We start from the raw sequence: 27291 nt of genomic DNA, 5'->3' as shown, positions 1-27291 counted from the left end.
GCCGTTAGTTCTAGGCTTAATTCCTTGGAGTACCTGAAGTTTAAAGAGCACAATTCAAACACCACGGATCGGTGCTTACCTTGGTCTTCAATTTTTGAATCTCTGCTTCTGTAACTGCGTGTTTGATTTGCAACTGAAAATTGAAAAGAAAAACATCTCAACTAAGAGTGTTTCTATATTTTTAAAGACTCAGCAGCGAGAAGAATATCTTATGGCACAATAAAAATCCTAGGAAACTGCTGCAATGTAGCAGGTTGTAAATTACAAATGTTTCGCGTGGAAAATGACTCATAGGGTGCAAACTAATTAAACGCAGGCTTTATGGCTCACAGTCCCTAATATCCGATTAAGTTACCAGTTTAATTGCTCAGGGGTCAAAGAAAAGAAAACCCATTGCTTGGCCTCTGCGGCTCTTCCTTTATGATCTGAGCGTCCAGGAGCGGTTCGTTGCTGAGGCTGGCCCACCGAATGAATGACTTGAGCCAGACAGTCAACAGGCCAGGCAGCGCGTGAAGCTTCAGTCCCACATCTTGCAGAAAGGTGGCGCTGTGGTTCTGCGAGTCGCTCTCACATTCCGCAGAGCGTCTCTGCAGCAGAGGAAGCAGAGGACGCAGTGGCACAGAAATCTCCGGCTTGTCTTTGTTTTTCCTTTCTAATCCCAGGAAAGGTACAGATTCAGATTTCTGCCCCCCAAAATATCTACCTGTATGACGACTCCAAACGCCAAGAGCATTTTCTTTACAACACAATAGTCACCTTGGCCATTTGATTGTTCTGTCCCCTTCTCCCACTGTTTCTTTGTAAGGAGGGTCTTCAATGCGACCTTCATTTCTTTAAGGAGAAAGCGCACCGTAACTTAAGGAAAACAGTTAATAGGTTCACTGTTTGTTCTCTGAAATCCCTTGGAAAGGACCTTTTTGAAATTCCCATTTTGGCCGGTTTTACTAACATGCATGCTCATCAGCTGCGTTTTGCCCACTTGGAGGGTCTGGGAAGGGAGGCTCTCTGAAACCGAATCCACGAACATTTCTCAGCGTGGCCACTGAGAGAGGCATGTAAGGGCCCTAGGTGCACCCTGCTTCTTTTGGTTTGCCACAAACTTATTGAAGATTACCACCTCCCCCGACCCTTTTGTTGTTGTTGTTGTTGTTGTTAGGCCTGTTCAGGAAGGGCTGTAACTGGATACTATTACTACAACCAAGTAAGTTTAATACAGTTGATCTGATTACAATGGGAAGTAACTTTTGCAGTCCACAGCGCCTCCTACCTAAATGGTGCCTCCCTGGACTTTGTAGCATATATAAAGAAGGAAAGACTCAAGAGGCTGAACTCAACATCCAGGGTGCAACTGACAGTCAGAGCCTGGGATCGCAAGGCTTGGTGCACTAAGGTGCTCTGTCAGGCCCTGCTAAGGCAGGCAGCCCTGCAGAACCCAACTATGGAGCGTGACCCCAACGCTGTTTTCATTCAAACGGGCTGGAGACCAGTACACAGCGTGTCTTACTTTCAGTCTTTCTGACCTGAAGAGCTCTGGGTCTCCTGGTTTCCTACGTAACGGAGTGGTCCACCTCACTCAGCTGCCTTGAGCAGATGCCCAGAGTGTGAGGGTGTCAGGCAAAGGAGGCTACTCCAAGCTTTCTCAGTGAAAATCCTGCCAGAGGCCTTCTGTGCTCACCAGAAGGCCTGTACAGATCTTCTCGATGGCAATGCTGGCCACCCAGGCTTACTGTCCAGGGAGCCCTCTAACTATATGCCTGCAGTGAATGCAATGATCCACCCCCAAGATACGGATATGGGGAAACTGAGGCTCAGAGCAAAAAAAATCAACCTGTCTACTTGTACAGGAAAATGAACACTAAGATGTCAGGGTTCAGATCTTGTGCCAGTTCCCTTAAAAAAGAAAGACGAACTTTTTAGGCCTCTATTGAGGAGGGGCTGTATGCCAATGCTGTGAAGAGGACAGGTCCTCTATCGAATAAACAGTCATGCCAACCTCTCCTGCCGATACAAACTGAAACCACAAAAGGTCACAAGTACTTAGACATTGAAGATATCTTCGTACACACCATGGAGACATCTATACAACTACAAGGAATTTTTTTTCCCAGAGGTATATTATATTGTTAGAGAATAAAGCAAATTCATATGCCTGGATGATTTTTCCATCCACTATTAACAAAAATATCTACATTTTGTTGTTTAACATATACTAATATGAAATGTTAGACTGTTCAAATTCCTCATGTTTGCTGTGTGTATGTGATATGCAGTAGGAATACTGCTTAGCTGCTCACCTGCACTTTTTGCCCATATACAATGCACTTCCTCATAGTTTGTGACCATTCTTATTGCAACATTAAATGAGTTAATCCATGTAAAGCATTTACAGCACAATGGCTGACTAAAAATTATTTATCAATCAAGTCAGCCAGGACCAGGAAGAATCATCCAAAGCTCGCTCTCAGACACAATCACCCCATTCCACCTCCCATTTAACAGTTTAAATGACCCAGGCAATGACAACACTTAGACAGCACAGTCAGGAGGATTGCTGCAAATTCAAGGCCAGTCTGATCTACATAGCCAGTTCTAGGCTAATCAAAGCTCCACAACGACATTGAGAAAAATGAACCAATAAGTGTCAGGCAGTCTACAAAGCCAAGTTGAAATAAGAACACAATTGGTTCTATCCAAAGGGTGGACTCTGCAACGAGCACCGTGATAGCAAAGGCCAGACACCATTTTCTTGCTGATGAACTCCGGTGGCATGAAGGTTTATGGCCTCCCACTTCGTGGGCCTTCAGATTTCTTTGCTCATACCACCCGTGACTTCTGTCAGCTGCTTGTCTATACCTCAATTTTCCGAAGGAAACATGAGAGCTCCGGATGGGAAGACTCCAGCTTCAACCTCATAATCCAGACACGCGCTTATTGAAACAAAAATGGGCCAGGCATATTTACCATGGTCAGAGTCTAGAAATTCATATTGCAAGCATCCTCCAACCACGGTAGCACTCTGAACTGCCTAGCCTATCACAAGCATCCTCTCTCCTAATCTGCTTACAAACTAAGTCAGTCCCCGTCCCGTGAAAGAACCTGTCACAAGCAAGCATCTTTTCTTTATGGCTGTACATGCTACGGTAGTAGCCTGAGTGTGGACACATCTGTTAAGGAGAACTGTGAAGGTCCCACACTGGTCTCTGGTTGGCCTGATGTAGTCTCACCAAAATGGGTAAGAGAAGGGAGCCAACTTCACTCCAGTGCGGCAGACAGTGACTGGTGAGAGCTTCGTGTTGGGAATTCCATTAAAGTCTCCAGATACAGGGACACAGAATGAAATATGTTAATCTGGACATCATTCAGAAGATAAACAGCTCTACTGTAAGGCTTTCTTAGTTGACACAGGCCTGACATTACAGATATGTGATTATTTCAGTCCTGGGTGCGATGTACATTCCAAAGACTTTTTATATAACCATCATTATTAATATGAAAGGCATAAAACATACAAATCGAACCTTTTTAGTTTACACAGCAAAACACTGAACAAAAAACTTTAAATTGCAAAGCTAAGAGTTACCAAAGTCAGTTTGTGAACATCTCAGCCCATAGTTCTGTGTTTTGTTTTGTTTTTGTTTTTTACATTGGCAGGAACCTTCATGTTTTTCTTCAGTCCCTCCTCCACCCCCACTCACTCCCCATATTACTGCAAACAGCTCTCTCTGGGGATGAGAAGCCCAGGTCCCGTGCATGTCATTGGTCAGATGAGAAAGAGGCTCAGAGACATCACAGCGTGTCCTGGAGCTTCTCCTGGAAGAAAGAGGTGCAGGAGAAACAAGCCCAGTCCTGACTTCCCAACTTCTGCTTTTTCTGCCCTGCGGCTCATCTAGCTGAAACTGCTTCCCCAATGCATACCCCATTCAGTCTTTCTAAAAATCCTGAGGCTTCTGTGATCCTCGCTACCCTAGAGGAGAAATCATGATTCTCACCAGGCAGGCTCTGAGAATCTTGACACAGAATGCACACTGACACGCTGGCTGCCGGAATCTGACATTATCAGTTAAACCCAGGGATCTGGGGAGATGGCCCAGTGGCCAGCGTGCTTGCAGTGCAGGCGAGAGGACCTGAATGAGGAGCTCCACTCTCTATGTAAAAAACCAAGAGTGGTAAGTGCATGTCTAACTAGCACTCAGGGTGGAAACAGGAGGGTCCTGGGGGCTCCCTGGCTAGTCAACTTGGCCCAGGCTGTGAGCCCCAGATTCAGTGAGAATCCCTGTGTCAATCAATAAGGTAGAGAGTCACAGAGGAAGGCATCCATGACCTCTGATCTCCATACAATGCAATAGTGAGCATCTCCCACAGACATGCGGAAAAGAAACATAAAAAAAAAACTTAGAATACGTTCACTATTAGCTGATTTTAGTTAGTGACACTGTATGCTGGGTATACAGTCCCTGAGGCCACATGAACATGGCACAGTATACCTTTAAAATATCTACTTGTAAGTCGGGCAGTGGTGCTGCATGCCTGTAATCTCAGCACCTGGGAGGCAGAGGCGGGCGGACCTCTGTGAGTTCTAGGCCAGCCTGGCCTACAAAGGGAGCTCAGTATAGCCAAGGCTTAAATGGAGAAGCCCTGTCTCGAAAAAAAAGCAAAACAAAATAAAACAAAAAATCCACTTATTACTTCCAGAGCCCACGGCCTGCTGGTGATGTTGCAGGCACGGGCAGACAGCACTTGGTTCAGGTTGGCTTCAGTGTTCTTCTCCTATAATTAGCGCCAGAGAGCCTTGGCCCTTGTCATCTAAAGTAGCCAAGACTGGCTGAAGACACCTGTTTCATGGGGAAGAACGATGTACTTTGCCAAAGGATGAGGAACCTTGGCAAACGCTGTGTGATTAGCGGGAGGTTGAATTTTTTCCTCTGAGCGCGTCTCCAAACGATTGCAGGCCTATGTCCTTAACTGCTGAGAACAAGCTTCACCATGTTCCCTGTCGGCTCTAACACGGACACCCCCAGTGGCCTGGGATTTCAGCAGAGATAGACGCACAATTCTACAATGAGCAGGAGGCCTCACTTCACACTTGTGGGCACACTGCTGTGTGTGGACTCTGTTTATTGCTTTCAATAAGATGAACGTGGAGTGCGTACATCTGTAACTGAGCCAAAATGTCTGCACAGGACCACCAGAAATGGGCAGCTGCAGGCAGAAAACCAATCGGCTTCAACTGCCACACTCTACTTAGCCTGTACAGGCATGAAAAATAGCTTTGCAGGAGAGATTTAAGAGGGTTCTAGAAGCAGACATTTTCCAATCAGATAAGGGCAGTATTCTCTGCTCTCACTGCGCAAATGCAGCAATGACTGGTATTTGCACAGAACACTGTGAGATGGTTTCTTCCCTGCGCTGAGTGTTTACTGTCATTTATGAATGGACTGGGGTCTGTTTTGTCCACACAGTTAGGTGGTTCTCCCCAGAAGGAGCTGGAGGGGGTTTTGAAGATATATGATGTTTTCAAAATCTTTGCCATTTTTTTGCTCAAAGCTTCATAGATGGTGTCTTTCTATCAACAAAAGTGGGTTTTATATTCAGGGAACTACATATGCAAAGCAAGCTGGAATTAGCTGGCTGAGTCATAACTCAACCTGACCTGAAGGTCGCCACCAAGGGCAGTGAATGAAGCACAGGGCAAGTCTCTAACAAGGCCACTCAGGTTGAGCCTCGGAATGGGGTTACTAATGAGGAGCCTGCTGGTTACCTCTCACAGCCTGTTATTATAGCTCCTTTAAAAATAAACATCTGTTTACTACTAAGGAGGTAACAATTCACAGCTCCCACTTGCTAATGAAACCTTCCATAAAGATGGCTTTCTTTATTCTCCAGGGTATTTATAACTTTTCTAGCTTGTTTTTCACAGACTAAATCAAACAACACAACTTTTAGATTTCAGCTTTCTCTAAGGACAAAGGTGGATTTGTTTTCAAATCCACTAGCAGTGGTGCTAGCAGTCCTGGCTCCCAAGGAGTGAGGCAGGGATACCCCTGCGCTGTGGAGAGAGGATTCGCTCTGACACAGGCTCTCTACACCCAAGAAGTCAGTCAGAAAATCTCCCAACCCAAATGGCAAAACAACATCATTCACAGACTATAAAGTACTCAGGGACAGGAATTAAGCCTGTCTAGTGGCTGGGAAGAGCTCTCCATGGGTAAGAGTATTGTTAGAGTGTAAGAACCCGAGCCTGAATTCCCAGCACCCACATAAGAAAGGGAGTGAGGCCTGGCATGGCTCCCGATGTCCCCAGTGCGATATGGGAAAGGGAGATGAGACAGGAGATTCTTGGGGTGTGATGCTTGCTGGCCTAGCTTCAGGTGTGGTGAGAGACCCAGTCTCAGGGGAATAAGGGGAAGAGTCACAGAGCAGGACACAGACGTCCTCTGGCTTCCGGATGAGCATGGCATCTGTGCATACATCTGTGACTGTGCCATGTGTACACTCACACACAAGCCAAACAAATCCAAACAAAACTCCCATTAAAGCAGAAAAGAGAACTTTATCTCCACCTGATAGAAGGCTGCAAATGAGGTGGCAGAAAATGAGCAGTTAGTGACTGAACAGATAGTGACCTCCAAGGCCTCATTTGATGGCAGGTCACTTTCCACCAGTGCCCCTGGCTGTTGGAGAACCAACCAGTCCCTCCAGTGCAAAAGGTGAACAACTTCTACTTTCCTGCCAAAGAATGTGACCCCGGGGCAGCTCCTGTCACTCTCTTGCTCTTTCACACTTGCTCCGAGGCAGCCGTGAGTGGGGAACGAGGCAAGAGGGTGCTGATTTTTTGCACACAGGGCTGCAGAACCCAGAAGTGGACATGAGAGAGCTTCACCCCTTAAGCTGCCCTCAAATTTCTTGGAAGGAAACAGTGAGCTTTGTATTTGTGGTCACTTGTTGAAATTATAGATCTCATTCTGAGAATTCAAAGTAATGGAGAGAAAAACCAACTGAAAAGAAAATTAGCGAATTCATCTGTCCATGGGTAAAGTTATCTTAGAGTCACTCTGGGAGACACCAGAATAGAAAAGTAAAGTCTAATGAGCAAAGGACAAAGAAGAAAAAAGCCGAATGCTGCATAAGACAGCACATAGTAAGGGGTGAGGGCATGAGGGAGTCTGCAGTTAAAGGCCTATCAATGACACAAGATAGATGGGCAGGAGGCTGAGACTCTCAGATGTGGGGAAGAGATAAATAAAACCATCAAAATAATTAATAAATACTGACAGCTGTTCTTAGAAAATTAAGCAAAAACACAAAACACCAAAAAAAAAAAAAAGACCCACTAAGATAGAGACTTATAATAGAGTAAAATGAGAACAAAACAATGTAAATATAAAACAAAGTCATTATATTAGAAGGAGGGACTCAGGCTTATGGCTCAATGGCAGGGAGCTTGCTCCCCTCCATCCAGTACCCGGTTGGGGATATTAGAAAAACAAAAAGAAATACAGAAATCTGGAAGCCTACCTCTTAGAAACTGGCAAAAAGTAAACTGCAGCCTGAAAAGAAAGAAAGCATCCAAATCCAGGCTGATGTCATATACATATGTGTGTTTATACACACACACACACACACACAATTGTGGTTAAAGCAATAAAGCTAACTATGCAATATTTTCAGTCAAAAAAGTTTATGAACAAAACGTCAAGCCTAGCCAATTATCATGGTGTTGCAATAATCAGAACATTATTCTTGGTATGAAAAGCTCACAAAAAAACTACATCTGCCACAAACACCTAATAAATTATTCTGGAACACTCTGAGAAATTAAAAATGGAAAACCTATGGATTAGGAAATAATTCTTTTAAAGAAAACACAAAAGAATATATTTGCAAATACATTACAAAGCTACCTGAAATGTTTTTAAAATGCGACAAATTTTAATAATCATTTTTTAAAACTCAAGATTTTATCGAAGTCATCATACAAAGAATGAAAATGGTATTTTTCTCAAATTTTAAAATTATGTAGAGAATATATTTTAAAGCATTGAAGATATCCTGTAGTAACAACCAATAAATATGAAAGAAACATAAAGCATAAAAGGAGTTAAGCATAGTAATAAATAAGCTGAATAACTATTACAATACATTCATATTGACAAAACTTTCTTAGTCAAAGATACAGACTTCAGCGTTGTATATTTTTAAAACTGCAATAAAAGGAAACATTTTAATTGTAGATGTAGGTACACCGTTAATGCTACAACAAAAGTGGCTGTCAAATACTAACATTAAAGCATAACCTAAAAACAAAAGGAAATTATTGTTATAGTTCATGTGCTTCCAGCATAGTACTGAAGTAGACAAAAAGTAACATGGAGGTAAAATTTAACTATAAATCCTCCACTTACTAGGTTAAAAAAATGAATAAATATTCAGAACACTTAAAACATATCCATTTAATCACAAATATTCATATTAATCTACAATAAAAGCATAATTTTCAAATAAACTGGTCGAAAAAATAGTACCTGATCACAATGTAATAAAATGGTAGATTAATAAAAAGTTACAGATTCAAAACCGTTGCTTCAGTTATTCAAATCAAAATGAAAATAAAGCAAGGAAAGCAGAAATTACAGATTGTTTCCAAAGTGAAGTCGGTTAGAACGCTAACAAAGTGAGAGTCAGGCAAAAGGCACTACAGCAGGCAGATTCAGCTTTAGCTGTCCGCCTAGTACAACAATACAGTACAACAGTAAATTAAGCCCAAGTTGGAAGAAGCTGGCATATGAACAAGTAAACATCCCTCAGGAAAGTACGTGATGGTATTAATAAAATAAAGAAAGAACAGCAGAAACGGCTGAATTGGGTAAAGGGAAAACTTTCAGTTGGGTTCAACAAAGCAAGCTTAACAAAAGCTATGTCCTTTTTCTCTAGGAAGCAATTTGGATCTGCCTACGAGAGAAGAAGGACACATATATGTTACAGACTATTATTCATTAATAAAAAAAATAAAATAAATGGTAAAATTAAATTTTAAAAAAAGCTTATGAGGGAATTTTGAAAAGCAGAGCACATGGCGGGCGGCTCTGATGTTGCAGAGGTGAAGTCCTGCAGCAGAGGAATGTCAGACACCAGGAAGGAGACAGTGATTTAATGGAGCCTCACCTTTTCCACAGAGCCCTGCTAGTACACCTGGTGGAAAGGCGGGCCAGCCTGCTCCATACCCTGAAGCCACGACCTCCTGACTACTTAACTTTAGGTGCGTGTGATAGGAGCCTTTGGCTGACAGTAGGAAGGGAGCAGCAGATACTAGTAAATTAACACTGCAGCAACAATCTCATCCCAGCAAATGGACAGGGTCAGGGAGCTGAAATTGATCACATTGTAGCAGACTTGTCAACATATCTAGTAGCCAAGACTCCCAAAACACAAAAGATGAGCGGCAGCAGAGAGGCTCACAGGTAACGTGTTATAATCATTATTTTGCTTATGATTAATGGCATAGATATGGATCTGGTTTCCATACTGTACTGATAACTCAAAACTGAGTCAAACTACTAAGAAAAACAAAATAAAATATTAGCTTTTAGGCAACAGATGAAAAGATGATACTTCTGATGACAGGTAGAAAAATTGAAAAAAAAAAAAAACAACAGGAAAATATGAAAAAAAAAGAAACATAAAAGCCAAAAGAGCAGATACAAATTCTAGTAATAAAGTGATTAATATAAATATAAATGCACTATATTCACTAATTAACTGACAAAGACTGGCATAATAATTTATTTAAGAGTAAGATTCAGAAATAGGCTCCTGAAAGAAAGCACATTTGAATAAAAGTATGTGGAATAGATAAAAATAAGCAGAAATTCAGATGCTTTGAAGAAAATGCAGGGCAAAAGAAACCCAGCGATGAGTCTTACTATTAACCAAAATAGAACTGGGGCAAAGTGTATCATGTGAGAGCAGAATATTATTACAAGAAATCAAGATGTTGTAGTAATCCTGACTCTAAGTGCAGCTAACAACAAACATAAAGCATAAAAAAACCAGAAGTGACAGAATTATAGGGATGAATAAGAGGTCAGTCAGTGACTATAACACAGATGCCGTCTGAAAACTGATAGGTCAGCACAGCCCGCTACGAAGTGAGAAGGGTTCAGCAGCCCTGCTACTTAATGCTGATCTGCTGCCAACTAACAGATTCTGGGAGGCCGGGAGTGGGGGTGGAGGGTGGGAGGTGGGATGGGGAGCCAGAAGAGCCCTCTGTATACACACTGCTGAGCACACCAGGATCCATAGTTAGTTCTAAATCAGAGTCACACAGAACCCTAGTTGAACCCCATGGGACACAAAACAAAACAAAATTAGTGAATATAGGAAAGATACTTGTAAAAAATAAGGGAGACTAGGAGAGTATGGGAAATCAGAGTGAAGGCTGGGGAAAGTAACCAGAACACATTACATACACATATGAAATTGTCAAAGAATAAAATTTATTAATAAGAAGTTTCAAATGAATAAAAAACTTTCTCCAAAAATTTCAGAAACGGAAATGTCTATCTTCATAAATCATTAAGCCACGTCATTCATGCCATGTTTGGAAAAATGGGAAGGGGTCTCTAACTCACTCTGAGGCTAATAGCTTTTAGTTATTTTAGTTGTGTTTTTCATTGCTTATAGCTGTGCATTTATGCAACAAATAAAGGGTATATACAGCTTTTGAGAGGTCAGAGAAAACACTTTAAATAGATACACTAGCAAACTTGGATTAAAAGACTAGTAGTATGAGAAAGATGTTGGTTTCCCACAAATCAACTTACTAATTTGATTATAATAAAATAATTTAAGAGGTAACTAACAAAGTGACTCAATAAGCTGATAGTACAGTAACTTTAAAAAGGGAAAAGTTGGGCTAGAGCTATAGCTCAGTGGTAGAGCATTCAATGGCCCTAGGCTTGACTCTCCAGTACAAGAAAAAGAGAAAGAGAATTGGTGAATGCTCAGTCCTAAAATAGGCATCTATGATGCCCTCACGCACAATGCTCGGGAACACCGAGGAAGAAGGGGTGGAAAGAACGGAAGAGCCAGAGGAATGTTATAAAATGCTGTCATCTGGACATGACATGCCCATTGCACTCATAAACCCCCTGCAGGTATGGTCAGCTACCTGTTCAAGATCAAGACAAAGCCAGTGGGCAGTCCAGCAGCCAGCATGAACTGGACTCTCCGGGTTCCCTCAGGCCCCACAGGAGGGGCCATGAAGGTAGGATGTGGACGTGGCATGGTGGTGTCGGAAAGTATCGAGAGGAACGGGTGGCTATGATTGAGGTACACAGTATACATGCATAAACTTGTCTTTTTTTTTAATTTTAAAATGTAATTTTATTTTGTTATTCATTTATTTATTAACTTTACAACTCAATCACAGCGCCCTCCTCTTTCTCCTCCCATTTCCATCTCATGCTCCCCTCCCTCCATCTCTTCTCCCCTTCTTCTCAGAGAAGGGGAGACAACCCTTGGGTACCAATCTGTTCTGGCACTACAAGTCACTGAGGCCAGACAATGCAACCCAGCTAGAAGATAGGAATTCAAAGGCAGGAAACAGAGACATAGACAGCCTCTACTCCATTTTTTAGGGGAACAAACAGAAAGACCAAACTACATATGGGGAGGAGGCCTATGACCAGCCCATGCATGTTCTTTGGATGGTGGTTCAGTCTTTGGGAGGCAAAAGAGACTGGGTTAGATGGCTCTGTAGATCTTCTTTTGGTGTCCTTGTTCTATCTGACTCCCTCAATTCTTCATTCTACTCTTCCATAAGACTCCTCCAGCTCTACCTATTGTTTGGCTGTGGGCCTCTGTAATCTGTTTTTCTCAGCTGCTCAGAAGACATTGATACTAGGCATAAACTTGTTTTTAAAAATGGACATTTGCTCAACCATGTTCATAGCATCTTTATTTGTAATAGCCAGAAGCTGGAAACAGCCCAGATGCTCCTCAACTGAAGAATGGATGCAGAAATTGTAGTACATCTATACAATGGAATATTACTCAGCAATGAAAAATAAGGAAATCATGAAATTTGCAGGTAAATGGTGGGACCTGGAAAGGATCATCCTGAGTGAGCTGGCCCAGAAGCAGAAAGACACACACGGTAAATACTCACTCATATAGACATATAATATAGGATAAACCTACTAAAATCTGTACACCTAAAGAAACTAATCAAGAGGGAGGACTCTAGCTAAAATGCTCAATCCCCATCCCAAAAGGCGAAGAGGAAGGGCATCAGAAGAAGAAGAAAACAGGAAACAAGCTAGAAACTCGCCACGAAGGGCATCTGAAAGGCTCTGCCCTGCAGACTATCAAAGCAGACGCTGAGACTTATGGCCAACTGTTGGGCAGTGTGCATGGAATCTTATGAAAGAAGTAGGAAATAGTAAGATCTGGAGAGGACAGGGTCTCCACAAGGAGAGCAAAAGAACCAGAATTTTGAACACAGGGGTCTTCCCAGAGACTCATACTCCAACCAAGTACCATGCATGCATGGAGATAACCTGGAACCCCTGCACAGATGTAGCCCATGGCAGTTTAGTGTCCAAGTGGCCTCCATAGTAATGGGGACGGGAACTGCCTCTGACATAATCTGATTGGCCTGCTCTTTGATCACCTCCCCCTGAGGGGGGAGCAGCCTTACCAGGCCACAGAAGATGACAATGCAGCCACTCCTGATGTGATCTGATAGACTAAGATCAGAAGGAAGGAGAGGAGGACCTCCCCTATCAGTGGACTTGGGGAGGGGCATGCGTGAAGAAGGGGGTGGGAGGGTGGGATCGAGAGGAGAGGAGGGAGGGGCTTATGGGGGGATACAAAATGAATAAAGTGTAATTAATAAAAATTTAAAAAAATGATTTAAGAAGGTAAGATGGTTCTTCTTTACTCCGCCAGTCATCAGTACTAATGTCTGTGGAAAGTGACAGTGCCCTCTGATCAGAAGGAAAGCAACCTTTAATAAAAGTGCCGGCCAGGCTGTCACGTGTGTGAGGAAATTAAGGTAGGTACAGTATACAATGGATTTTCAGTACACCCTGACGCTAATTATTCAGTGAGCGCTTAACCGTTAAGAAAGTGACAAGAATTGTGCAAAGACAGTCTGTTGAAGAATCATGATCATAGAATGTAGTAGGAAAAAAAATATATCAGGCCCAGAGTAAGACTGGATAAGGTCACAGCAGCTTGTGGATTTGCCGAAGTGGTAAGACAGGTATTTTTACTTAAAGCAATTAAGAGAATCCTCTAACAGCAGACTTGGAGGAAGAAGTGCACCAGGTTCTCTGTGTGCACGCCAAGGGTCTACTCAGGCCTTTTCTTGGACTGCTTCATGCTTCAGGTGACTGATGGCTTTAGTTCCAGAACTAGCCTGGCCTAGCCTCCTGGGTGCAGCTGGGGATTCGGCAGGAGGAAGACAGCATGGGAGGGAAAGGGCACCCACCACCTTGCCCTAGATGCAATTTCCACCAGGGTTGCATTGTGCAAAGCTGTGAGCACTGAATGGCTTCTTCAAGTGAGAGGAGGAGGATGGCTTTCTGCTATCACTCTTCCCATGCAAGTCACTATTCCTTGGTTGTTCTAGTAACTGGCCAAAGTGTGCTCATTGAACTCTTTAATGGAACCATGTGAGCATGTTGTTCTTATTAGAAATCTGTCTACTTCAGGAAAATAAAGAAAAACGGCTTTTTAGAAAAATAACTGCCCTATAGGAAAGAGGCTGTGACTAGGTACCAGAGCATCTATAAAAGCAAACGATAGACATGTAGCCTGGATGTATCCTGAAATGATGTCCGCCATTATAAACTGCCACCATGACAAGTGACAGACATAATACTGGTGATAGGAGAGTGCAATCTGCTGAAGTTGTACTCTCAAACCTAAGACTTGGGTAATTTTATTGTAAAGCTTTAAGCAGAAAGCAGATGATTCTCAGTGCATTCTACAAACAAAAACATGGTTAGCAATGGAAGAAGCAGGTATAGGAAAACACTGCGCCGGCCCGGGCTCACCTCTTTGAACTTGTGACTGAGCTTGCTGGTGTCCAGGTCAGATGGGGAAAACATGTCCTCATTTTCAGGGAGCTCAAAGACTTCAATGGCCATGTCACTGCCAGGAAGAATGGGGCCGACCTCATCCTCTTCTTCATCAGTGGCATACTCTCCAGTCTGAAAGGAAGGGGGTTGCAGAAATACAACTGTCCTTATCCTGCATGGGGCTGTTATCAAAAAAATTTTTTTTAACAAGAGAAAAGCACGTTACCTAATGGTGAGAGTGTTAATGTTTAAATCGCGCATGCCTCATGCACCCAATGTTATAAACAAATGTTAGTGCAGAGATCCACGTTACCGAGTGAAGCCCGCACAGAGACGTGCATTCCCAAAGCGAACAGCATCAGCAGAAAGCTGTTTCTCACGTTCACTATTTGACAATTTTACTAAGTAAGATCAAGTTGCTGAAAAAAATAATCATTTCTTTGTTACGTTTATTTATATGTGTGTGTGCATGTGTGGGCATACCCATGCCACGGCACAGATGCAGAGGCCAGTGAGCAATTTGTGGGAGTCCCTTCTCTCCCTCCACCATGTGGGTTCCAAGGATTAAAGTTGGGTCATCAGGCCTGGTGGCAGACACCTTTACCTAATGAGCCATTTGAATAGCCTAGGAAACAAGTAATGTCTTTAAATTCCTACTTCCTGTGTAAATAAGCCAGCCAATATCAGGAGCAAGGAGGAAGGAATCAGAGGTCAAGGCTTCACAGAGTCGGCAGAACCTTAATGAAGCCTTCAAAAGCTTAGTAAATCGACTCTCCTCAACTGCAGAGTTCAATCAGTTGTGTTCTGTCTGTTAATTACAGAGGCAATGAGCTGGTGGGCTAAGGAACAAACCTGGGGCTTCTAACTATACAAGGGCTGCATTATATATGCAGAGGATGCCAATAAAACCATTTTTTTCTGAAAAAAATCACCTAAATTTTTAGATTTCCAGTTTTTTCTCAGAAAGTCAAAGATCTGAGCACATTATGAGACCCTATCTGCACACGCATCATTCACTTTCCAGTTCACAGAACTCCGCTAACTGGTGGTGTTATGCTGTTAGCTTGCTCCCTTCCTTCCAAGTCGAGCGGGACCCTGTAGGTATTTGAGTTCATGACCTCTGAAATAAATGTGTGCCTTTGTCACTGACTTCCTCAACATTATTGGAAAGTAACTCCTCTTGGCAGCACCAGGCTATGAGGCTATAAGTCAAAATAATTGCCTGACATCTTTACCTTATGTAATTTAAGGATAAATCACAGATTCTGTGGGTTAAAAAGACCAAGTTCATTTAATTCACCCCTGCTCCTTCAGGCTGTAGCTCTTCATAGTAAGGTGCAGATAAGAATTCACACTGCCTTCCAGTAAGCCTGCATAAACAATGGCATGGTCTCTTCCTCTAATTACACAGCCTCAGCTTCTGGTTGCTGCTCTTCCTCTGTCTTCTAGGCCACACTCACCTGCCCGGGTGAGAGATGTGAACTACCCTTTTACCTGTGCTTGGCATGAAGGAAATCTGGTCATTCCACCTCCAAGGGATCCTTCCTAGTCTGGAAGACCATGAGCCAATAGCCTTCAGACTTCTCTTTCCAAACATAACAATCTGCATGTTGTCAACAGTGCAAATTTCTTTCTCTCTGAACTTTATGCTGTGCCTCGGTTTCTTTCCTAGTTATGGGGCCTAGAATAGACAGTGTCTACTAAGAAACCCGTGGGCACCTACAAGGACACACTGCACCAGCTGGACTCTTCTTCCTCACTCAGGGGCCTCAACACATGGCATTTGTCTACAGACATAAGGCCAGGGTCACGCATGTTAAACTGGCAGCAGGAGAGCTGGGTCCTCTTCCCACTTTTTCATTCAAGTAAAATAAAACACATCTTGACTGGAAGGAAAAGTGGTTGGTATTAGCATTATTCATTTTGAACACAAATGGCATTGTAGCATCTATAAATCCAGGATTCTTTAGACACTAGTCTCAAATGTCTCCTAGGCATGTCTAAGCTATGTCCACGTGCCCAGGCCATGTGCAGCTAACTGAGGGTGAGGACAGCTATATAAACAGTCAATGAAAAATCATAAGCTTAAACTATTATGAATTTTCTTTTGAGTTTTTTTTCTTGTTAATTCATTTCCTATTTCTTGAGCATGAACTCTGTTGATTACAGGGTCGTATTATACTATCACAAGAAAGGAGATGTCTGCATCAGCCTTAACTACCATTCCGAGTAGCTGACCCTCAGTGGAACACAGATGAACAATGCAGATTCCTGGCTTTCGGTAGCTGCTGGTTCGGGTAGCATTCCTTCAGACACTTTTAATCAGAATCAAAACTGTAAGCAATTCTTACTTCTCAGAATAGTTCTGGCCTTGTCTGCGATACCTGTTATCATAAATATCCCTGCAAATATATGTTAAGAATTCTAGATTCTTTTATTTTTTATTTTCCCAGCTTCCTCTCTTCAACAAATTCAAAATACTTCTAACTCTGATCAAATTATTACTCTTTCCATCTTTCCATTTACTAGCATTTTCTCTTTCCAATCTACCTTATAAGCATTCTGAAGACAAAGTAGTTCTTTCACTGTCTTGAGTCCCCTTTACTGCCTTGAGTCTTATTAATCATAAGCCCCGAGGAGCATGGGTCTTACAAGACTCTGTGGAATCACTCTTTCTCACCAATCATTTGCAATTCCTACCACCAGGAACTTTGAATAAAGGATGCAGCTGCTGCAGAATACCATAAACATCTGGACTGACAATGCTACATTTAGTAGATGAAGTAATATATGCTTCTGACTCCTTTCCTTTATTGAAAAATTTAATTATTTTTATGGTTACCCTGCAAGTAAAATAAATGATATATAACAAAAGATTAGCAACATATTGTAAACCTCAAACTTAGGTCAAATCTGCTATTTGGAGAGAAGGATGGACAATGTCATACAATGACCCCATCCCCACAAAACAAAACAAAACAGAATGAAACAACAACAACAACAAAAAGCTACTCCCCAGAACCTTGCTACCGCCACCAATTTCCCTGGTAGGCAGCTCTTTACCTACTGACCAAATTTAAAATCTTTTAAACAACTGGATTCTTGGTATTCTTCATCTCACTCTAATCTATTTTCCAATTTGGCAAGGACAGTACTTGGGGGTAAAAACTGACAAATAATGAACATCCCTTTCTACATTCTGTTTACCTTGCTCATTAGTATCTTTTTCTTTTTAATAGTTCCATTAAAAGTAACGATACTCCCCAAACATTGGTAAAGTGGGGATCCATGAGAGAGTCTTAGTTGTGTGGTCACTTAGATCTGGGTTTAAATGCTGCCTCAGAGATTTCACAAGAAAACTTCTAGATCAAAGTTTTGACTGCTTCATCTATCAAGTGAAAGAATACTACCTTAGAAATGTAATGTTTGCCCAGCAATATACATTCAGCAATCAGATGGCATCGGTCTGAATATACAACCTGAATTTGGGGAAACCGACTCAGATATTTCACCCATGGGTCATTAGTTAAGTTGTTGAAACTATTAACCTAACAGATCCCTGAAAACCACACTTCTGGTCCACCTGATTGCGAATCTACAGAAGCAAAAACTGTGCAGGGGAAAACATCAAGAATATAACATTTCCTCAAATGTAAAGTTTTTGTACGATCCTGCTGTGTTGCAATCTACCATCTACAGCTTTGATTATCATTCAAGTCACATGCATACACATGGCGTCCACTGGGACCCAAAGTTCCTGTCTTTGTTTTTCTCAGACTATATTCATCCTGAGCAAGCAAGGGGGGTGTGGAAAGGAGGAAGAGGAGGAGGAAAAGGAGAGGGAGGAGGAGGAGGAAAAAAAAGAAGGAGGAGTAGTAAAAGGAGAAGAAGGAAGAGAAGGAGGAGCAGGAAGCTCCTTTGGAAGGACTGGGAACAGGAGCAGCAGAGCTGGGGGATTATAAAAGAGGGATCACTGAAGATCCAATCCATATAATTTTATTCTCTCTTAAGTCTTAGGTGTGTTCCGTGTGGTGACAAGTCTTCCCTTAGGCTTAGAGAGCTGCTGACTGGGGTTTCAAGCTTGCTTTCTTATAAAAGCTGCAGTCAGAATTTATAATCACTAAAAATTATTTCAGTGTCCTTAAAAAGAATGAAAATTGTTTCTCCAGGGGAAGAATGGTATAAGGTTCCTTTAGGTTTTTGTCGTGTTCTTATTCTTTATGTGTTCTTCTCACATCCAAGTTTGTTAGCCTCTTGTCCCCTCAATCTTCCCAAACTTCTCTACCATCACAGCTCCTCAGACTTCCTGAGGACGTGCATGCACTGGAATAGAAACATTTTATTAAATGGCCCTGTCGGGCTGCACCTTTTGGTAAACTCAGCCTCCGGCTGGTAGGAAGACAAGCATGCATATTAGAGCCTGGAGTACACAAGCCACATCGGCCTCAGCGTATGTTTTACTAAAGAAACAAACTTTCAAATCTAGGAAGTTGGCAAAGTGGGGATGCATGAGAGAATCTTAGTTGTGTGGGTTCTTAGATCTGGGTTCAAATGCTGCCTCTGAGATTTTCTAAGGAAACTTCTAGATCAAAGTTTTGACTGCTTCATCTGTCAAGTGAAAGACAAAAGAAAACAAACAAACAAACAAACAAAAACCCAGTTCCTTACCAAGAGATGGTTGTCACTGTCATATGGTGCCTGGGAAGCATTGAACAGAAAGGCACAGCCCATGTTGGAGAGGCAAAACCGTTGATCTTTGCTACTACTGTGGTGACCCTGCATGAGGCCTCACCAAGCCTGTCCCTGGTAACTAAATGCTGATTAAGCTTTTGTCTGGTAAATATGATTCCTTTGGTTTCCACACATCAGTATTCTTACATGAACCATTCCTTTCCTAAACTGCACCCATTTTTCATGTAGCAAGTTGGCACCAGCTTCTACCAAACTCAAGAAAGGCCTCGTGCCCGGTGTGTTTCATGCACGCCCTGCCACGCACACCTGTCGCCATGATCCCAGATGCGTATCCACCCACATCAGAATATCCTGGAAAACTGTTGCCGGGAAAACGTTCTTCCCTCACTTCCCTACGGCCCAGTGCACACCTTCATCTCTCAGAGCGCCCAGTCACATCTGCCTTTTCCCACCAACTGAAAGTCCCTCAGCTGTGCCAGGTACAATTTATCCCTCTAATCCCAATAGCCAGTGGGCTGCTTGGCATACCGTAGGCCGTGAACAAATGTTTGCTGAGTAAATTAAGACAGTTGCAGCCACATCTGCACACCACGGCAGGGCCCGATTTTCCTGCTAATCTCAGCTTTCCAGTATGAAATACAGTTAAGCACAGCTGCAGCTGAGGCCTTAATGACCCTACTGGGGATTTTTCTCTTGTTGTTGGGTTCAACCATTTGCAGTAATTTTTGCTGTAGCAATGTTTACTCTGGTAAATTCTGGGACACTAAATGGTGCTAATCATAAAAATAGCCTTAATTATGCAGTTTGTGGAAATTTGTTTACTGGATTTGAATCCAGTTATGTATATTCTCAGACGCACTCCTGACAGAAAATAGAAGGTCTTCTCTACAGGGGAAGACCTCAGGCAAGACACTGACATCCGTCTCAACTTTCCAGTTTGAAATACAGTTAAATAGTTCTCCATCCACTAGGGTTTTAGAAAAAAAGCATGTTCTCCACAAAGGCATCTCCTTTCCAAGATGGGCCAGGGACTTCTCTGTGGCCTCACTGTGTAACACTGGGCCACGTGGGACTCTAAACGTTATCTGTAGAGCTGCGAGGCTCTTTCTTCAGGGGCTGTTGTAAGAATGTACAACAGTGACACACTCAAAGGGCTATATACCACAGATGAGAATACACGCAGCGACAGTGACGGAGACCTTCTCACTAGGAGGATCTTCACTCTCTCACGAGCAGTGCAACAAGGGATTGCGGAGAGCAGGTCTCCAGAAAAGCCTTCGCCTGCATCTGTCATGGTGTACTCTTCAGATAATAGTTTAAAGATTTCAATGTCATAGGATATTAAGAGGATTCAAGGAAATAGATACACAGACATCCAGTGCAATGCCTGGCCTGTGATGCATATTCATGACTCCTCCCTTTTACTGAGTCATCCAAAATATAACAGGTTTTTGTTGTTGTTGTTTGCTTGTTTGAACTTTCTAGAGTGGGCTGTTTCAGCTCACCATTCTGGAAGTCTAAGGATGAGGGACCACAGAGCTTAACAGTCTCCTTAGGGGCAGAAATATGAGCTGGTGCGGGGTCATAGACAGAAAGCCTGCACGTGATGCTTGTGTGCACGTGTTCACAGGTCCATGGTGTCTCAAACTTTGGTTCTGAGAATGCGTCTCCGTTTTCGTACTAGTTTTACTACCTAGTCTCCAAGGAGAGAAACCTTTTTAAAAGATCTACTTCTTATTATTTTTCAATCGTGTGTGCATGGGGTGGGGGAAAGGGAGGTATGTGGACATGACTGTTGGTGTCCTTGGAGTCTAAGGCATCAGACTTCCCCTTGGAGTAAATCGATGGTCATGAGCTACCCAATGCGGAAGCGGAGAACTGAACCCGGAGCCTCTGCAAAAGCGGGAAGAGTTTTAACTGAGGAGCCATCTCTCCAGCCCTCCAAAGAGAAACATGTGAAAGCAGTGCCCACATCACACATATAGTCCTGAGCGCCCAGTCTTCAAGAGCTCAGGTTATTTATTTATGTTATTTACCACACTGCTGATAGGTTCTAATTCGAGCAATTTTAACTAAAGGTCTTCAAATAAAATCTCTTCCAACTACTCATATTCATGTTTCCCATCTTAAATATTTTCTATTAACTTTGCTAATTCAACAACTAGCATTGGATTCTAATGTTTTCTTTAGTTTTTATCTACCCGAAATAGAAGGCATACTCCAAACTGGGGCCACTATTTCCTGCCATGGTGTCTCAATGGTAAAATGACCCCCAGTGACACAGCTTCCTGTGTTCCACTGTAATCCTTCCTCTCCAGTGTGGACTGGCCCTAGCAATTGAGTTGAAGCTAAATACACAGGAAGTAACTAACTTAGTTACAGGAAGTGTGACTTGTGCCTCTTTTGTCCTCATGCTCTCTCTGAGTCCTCACTATTGGGAAGCAGGAATCCATGCTGTGAGCAGGAAGAGGCCACATTACAAGGTACTGAGATGCCTGGCCAGCAGCCAGCAGGAAACAGGGGTCTGCCAACAGTCACATGAGGGAGCATGGAAATGGCTCTGCTGCATCCTGTCGACAGCTGCAAGTGAGTTTGGATGCGGACCCTCTCCCAGCTGAGCACTTAGATGACCACAGCTCTGGCTGACACCTTACTTATGGCCTTGGGACAGATGCGGGCTTAGAAAGATCCAGATGAACTGGCTCACAGTGTACTGCAGAAATATTTCTTATTTTAGGTTGCAATGTTTTGGTGGTTGGTAATGTTTTAGGAGGAAGAGGGTTCAGGCAGGAACGAGGCTGCCATAATAAATAGGGGGAAATAATAGGAATGTGGCTTTGGAAATGGGCAGTGGGCAAAGGCTAGACCGATTCTAGAGAATGGAATAGTCTAAATTACCCTGACTGTTATTACAGATTGTTAGAGGAGACCTGGAAGGCAGAGCTGTTTACATGTCAGTGTTCAGAAACAACATCAGCTTTTTAATGAGATGTAGGAAATTTCTAGTAAATACAACATCTCAGCAAGGCAATTTCCAATCAGCATCTAAGGTGTTTTCTCTCCCTACAGTAAAATGGAAAATAGAATGAAAGTACTATCAAACAGAAAAGAAACAAGGTTGGATGGCTTCGAAAAATTTTAAATTAAGGCTAGAATTAAGAGATGTCTGCCAAACTGTTAGGAGAACATAGTTCTCAAGTAGAGGGCAGATTGTTAGGGATAGCCTTAGGAAACTCCAGTTTTAAAAAATATCAGCTAAGCAAGTCTGCCATTGCCCTAAAAGAGGCACTGTTTGTTTTTATTTGTCCTAAGGCAGTACAATATTACTGAAAAACTAATGGGAAACCAAGGCCACCATGCCTTTGCTTCCCAGGGCTCGTGGTGCGGAGCTGCATGGAGAAGCTGGTTCTCGGCACTCTTCACCCTCATTTCTCTACATAGTTTATGTCATGTGGTAGATTATCCCAGAATAACAACACACCTGTGGCTATACTGATCCAAGAGACCAAGACAAACCAGAAGGGAATGCACTAAGCCAACAACACAAGGGAACACTACAGTGAACGGGATTCCAAGGCACGGAATAGCGCAACCTGTAGCTTCTATATGCCATAGGCTCGCAGATAAACAAACCTGACAAACGCTCAGGGATAACCTTAGAACCTTGGGTGCACTGACATTTCCATTTGTTCTAAATCAATAATCCAAGTAGATCAGGTTGTACCAGTAAGAGGACAGATGTGGCTTTAGCACACGCAAGGGCTGGGTTAAGAAGGGGTTGGAGACCATCACTGTTCACAACATCCTCAGCTGGCTGGGGAGGGGTTGATATGAAAGCCTTCCAGGACCAAGGATATACCAGTGATCAAATCTAATGAAATGATGCCATCATGGGGAATAACTGCCCACAGAGTGCATGCAAAGCCATCAGTGATGCCCTGGCAATTCTCCTCCAAGTATACAAGGGGAGCAGCATTTTGGAGATTCGACCTAATAATACTCTTTCCCTAAACATACAAAACTTACCAGGGGGAAAGAAAAAGAAAAAAAAAATGGATCTCCCTTTTAGTAATTCTTCTCACCAAGGGACCAGGTGAGATGGTGAGTTTTAAGTCAGTAACCAGAGCACCCAGTTTTAATATCTCTCTCCTTAAAATTCCCTAGCAAACCCAGCGGTTTGTATTTGGAGGGCAGGTAACCTCATCTTAAGGCAGCTGAGGCGAAGGTGGAGGAGAGGAGCCATCGAGTTATGGAGGCAGAAAGCAACCCCATGCTGGTCAGAAGGCACAATTCCCTTTGAGCGTGGTATTACAGACCACCTGATGTACTTTCAAAGGCAGTCCACAGTTACTGGCATCACATATCCAACTAGGTCTTTGACTCAGAGGTCCCAATTCAAACTTCTACATAGGAACTGTAATGGATCCACAGCCAGGGAGTCTGCTACTCCACTGTTGTGTCAATATCTCTTTAAATCTAGTTTTAATGTGGGGAGTGGGGTGTTCACAAAGGGGATGAGGTTGAGAGCTCTTTTTTCTCCACTGAGTTACCTTCATCACTGGAAACACAGTACAAGGTAGTTGGGACCCAAAGTTCTATCTTAGGGTTCCCATGGGAGTTTGTCTTCGAGCAGCCTCCCCACAGGGTCAGCATTCCCTTCTAACAGCTGAGACCCACACAAAGATCCCTGCTCTAGAGACAAATCTGAAGTCGCAGGTCAGACCTAACAAACTGCAGGAAAAACTGACTCAACAGGAAACCTAGAGAAGCTACTTTTCCTTATTATTATATGCCTTCATTTATCATCTGCCCCAGGAAAAAGAGAAGTCTCAAGATTTGCTACTAGTCAACCACAATGATTGAAATTCCCCTCATGCTCATTTAGGTGTGTGTCTGTAAATATCATCACATCAGGGTCAGAGCCTTCCTCTAAGCCAAATTGTATGTCCATTTGAAAAGAAAACAAACAACAACAAAAAAAACACATCATTTTTGTGTTGGTTGCTCAATTCTTCACTTCCTAAAGTAAAGGCAACACGAAGACTGTGTGATTCCTGCACAGGTATGAGCAGCAGGACTTGAGCTCTGAATATAGTGACATGTCTCTTTTATATAGAGCAGTTAGCATGGCTGACCTTGCTCTGGAGGGAAAGGATGTCTTTCTTGTCCATTTCTGGAAAACAACTGAAGGAAAAAATACAAAGGGAATCAACAGAAATGCCACAGTAATATAAGAGAGCTCAAAAAATTATTTCCTGATGCTTAAATTTAAGGCATTTTTTTGAGAAATTCAGTGTTGATTTTTTTTACAGGTTTTTACTGTTTTGTTTTGTTTTTTAACAAAAACAGTAATTGTTCAACTTAATGAACAATACAACAAAGCTATAAGCTCAGGTGATTACAGGAAGTCCAAACAACACTTCTCCACTTCTTATCATATGGACTTTAACTGTCACTGCCTCCTCCATGTCTGTTCTACAGTAAACCGCCCTTACTTCTTGAGCACCCCTTGTACCGTCACAGTTGTTTCTGCAACAGAAAACAGGCGACAAAATCAACCTGCAAGTAAAACAATGAGAGCAGAGGCCCCCAAATTTACAGGTCCATCCTCAGTGTCCTCACTGTAAAGATTATTATACTACGGCCATTGCATGTTTGATAGGTTGCCTTGAAAACAATGTAAATCCTGAACAATGTTTAATGTGCAATGTGCAATGGTCCTCTTGAATTAAGCTTCTTGTAAGCTTCTTGCGAGATTCAATCTTTTTAATTCTTTTTAATAAATGTTTCCTATCTGCAACTAGGTGAATGCCACTTGTCTTTACATTTCTGATAAATATCTATGAGACAAAGAGGGAACCGATGATCTTTTGTTTTCCCACTGATCTAGCAGTAACTAGTCAACAGGCAAAGTGGACCTCTATAATTCAAATGTCACACTGCAATTTCAAAACTGGCAGTCTTCCTTGGGTTTCATTTTACTTGCCCAGGAAACAATGAGGTACTTATTCTGATGCCAGTACAACTGTGGGAAGGGCTGAGAGATTTGTGTTTTCTTGAATTTTTAATCTGCAGAACTGGACAGCTGCTTACAAGAGGGGCACATGTTACTATTGCTTTAATAATTCTGTAACACAGTGAACTGGATCTCAGAAAATATGTGTTTGCACTATAGTGTGTATTAAAGCTGATTTATGCAATTGTAAAACTTGTAACAGACTATCAATTATAAGAGGCCTACAGCAGCACTGAGTACAGAACTCCAGTGCCTTCAGTGCAATTTTTATATATAATGTACAAACACACCAACGACGAATAACCTCACGCTTCTGCTCTCCTCCCAAAGGGAATTCCAATCCTGTCCTCACATGGTTCTTATGTACTTTCTCGAAGCAGATCCTTCTCTCCACTGCCTACTAGGCAGGATGTAAAGGTCTTTACCTTACCTGTATGGCAGTTTGATCCAGGATTAGATCATATCTAAACCCTTTCCTTCAATACTCACAGATCTAGGTCCCCTATAATATATATTCTGAGTTAGAGGCTAGTCAAGGAGACTTGTAGATTTCAGAAACTACCATGACTGCTGGGCACAGTAATTCGTACCTATAACCAGATCACTTGCAATGTCAGGCAGGGGGACTTTCCTTAATTCAGGGCTAGCCTGGTCTACATAGTGGGTTCTTGGTAAGCCTAGGCTGCAGAGTGAGACCTGTCTTTAACATAACCTAAATAGTAATAATAAAAGAGTAGTCGATCTTCATACTGTAAAAAATGAGACAGTTTTAAGTTCTTTGTCTAAGTCCTCAAATACCAAAAACTATGTGATATTTATTTTATAGCCACATAATTGCTAAACATGACAGTGCATCTGGTGGATTACATTTTTAAGCACCGAGATGACAACATAAGAAAAAAAAAAATTAAAGCACAACGAATAGTGGCATAACCACAACCACTGAACTAATTCAAGAGGACCAGAACTAGTCCTGTGGGTGAGCCTTCTGGGCTGCTTATCAGTCACCAACCTCAGTGCAGAATTTTGTTGGAATATTAGCACTCTTGCCAAGTGTGCTTTTAGTTTTACTACATTATTGTTTAAACAGCACATCATTATTTTGGCAGGACTTAACAATGGGTTGAGACTGTATTTTGTTGTGCTTTTGTGCACAGCAGGAAAGTTCAGACTACGCCGGCGTCACCTGCTGAGACAGTGCTCACACTGCTGACACACTGCTGAAGTGTGTGTAGCCACAGCACACGTATGCACGCTCATGCTAACAGAGGTGTCAGACGTGCTCCATGTTTCCTGTGAGGAGACCGTATTACACGAGTTATGAATTCTGTGTACGGCATTTTCATTTTACTAAGACGCTTAACAAGATAGAATGTCTGGATAAACTCTGCCTGACAGTGGCAAGCTGTTTTGTGAAGGTGGCTATGCCGGTGCTTCTCCTGTGCACAGACAGCAAGAGTCTCCCAGACTTCGCATCTTCCTTGAACTCAAAATACCCAACTTGAATCAGTCTCCCAGGTCTCAGATGCCCTTCACGGTGGTTTTCAATTCCCACTTCCTGGTTGTTTGCAGTATAGTTGGCTATTATCTGCCACCAAGGCTTCTTGTGTGGCATGCCTGCTCATGCTAGGGGCCCACAGGTGGTCTTTTATTATTGACTCAATTACTCACTTTCTATATTTTCCTTTAGCTTCTGGCTTATCATTTCACTTTCTTAAAGGTATTTGTCTGAGATGCGTGGGCTCCCAATGATAACGTCCTCAGTCCTTTCCTTTATGGACGTTTTTCTTTTAAAACTAAAGACCTATCCATATGCTTCTCCTTCGTCCTCTGTCCTTTAGCTTTACTTTTCGTATTCAATTGGCCAATCCAGCTGCAGTGGACTGTGTGGATTGAGACGAGAATTCCATTTCTCTTTTCTCTCCCGTTTACTGGCTCTTTTCAATCATTTTTCAGCTACTGTAGAATATCTATGCCAGTAGCTGTATACAGGTTCCCTACTATTCTGTCTACTCATTTGCTCTGCTGTCTAACTTAAGCAAGCTAGTGACATCCATCTCTTTTAAGGCATTTGAAAAGGTTGTCTCACTGCACTGTTCTTTCATATATATTTTAACAACTGCTTAACAATGTCATTGAAAATGCCTTTGGATTTTCATTAAAACTGGACTGATTATGCAAATCAACTTAGAGCATACTACTTAATACAGCTACTGAACCAGTCAACCTGTGGATAAAATTTCTTTGCCTTATATACACTGTTTATCATATTTCAATAAAAATATTTTCTCCCTTTGAGGGTCTTTCATGCTTTTTATTTCTTGGTATCTAATAATGTGATATTTTAAAACTTACAACTTTCTCCCTGTTTGTAGACTTTCAAATACATGTTATATTTTAATACTATGTATTTAGAAAACCTGCTAAAACCTTGTATTGTTTTGAACAATGAGTACTTCTCAAGTTTTCTAAGTAGACAGTCTCATCTGGGAACTGTTA

At 42.3% G+C, this 27291-nt stretch overlaps 1 protein-coding gene across 11 annotated transcripts in view; it reads right to left on the bottom strand.

The window, feature by feature from the left end:
- Positions 1-27291, bottom strand: part of Ppp1r9a (protein phosphatase 1 regulatory subunit 9A) — a 282353-nt gene that overhangs the window by 52020 nt on the left and 203042 nt on the right. For 10 of the 11 annotated variants that reach the window (XM_060374168.1, XM_060374167.1, XM_060374166.1 and 7 more), the window contains 2 exons: positions 14061-14216; positions 80-133 (listed from right to left, as the gene is read on the bottom strand). In XM_060374168.1, coding sequence (XP_060230151.1) covers positions 80-133; positions 14061-14216 — 210 coding nt within the window. The remainder of the gene's footprint in view (positions 1-79; positions 134-14060; positions 14217-27291) is intronic. The other variant, XM_060374170.1, reaches the window with a different exon arrangement.

Source organism: Meriones unguiculatus, chromosome 21 (genome assembly GCF_030254825.1).
Source record: "Meriones unguiculatus strain TT.TT164.6M chromosome 21, Bangor_MerUng_6.1, whole genome shotgun sequence".
NCBI classification, from domain to species: domain Eukaryota; kingdom Metazoa; phylum Chordata; class Mammalia; order Rodentia; family Muridae; genus Meriones; species Meriones unguiculatus.
Note: the sequence above shows the minus strand (reverse complement) of the source record. Positions and strands in the feature narration are given on the sequence as shown.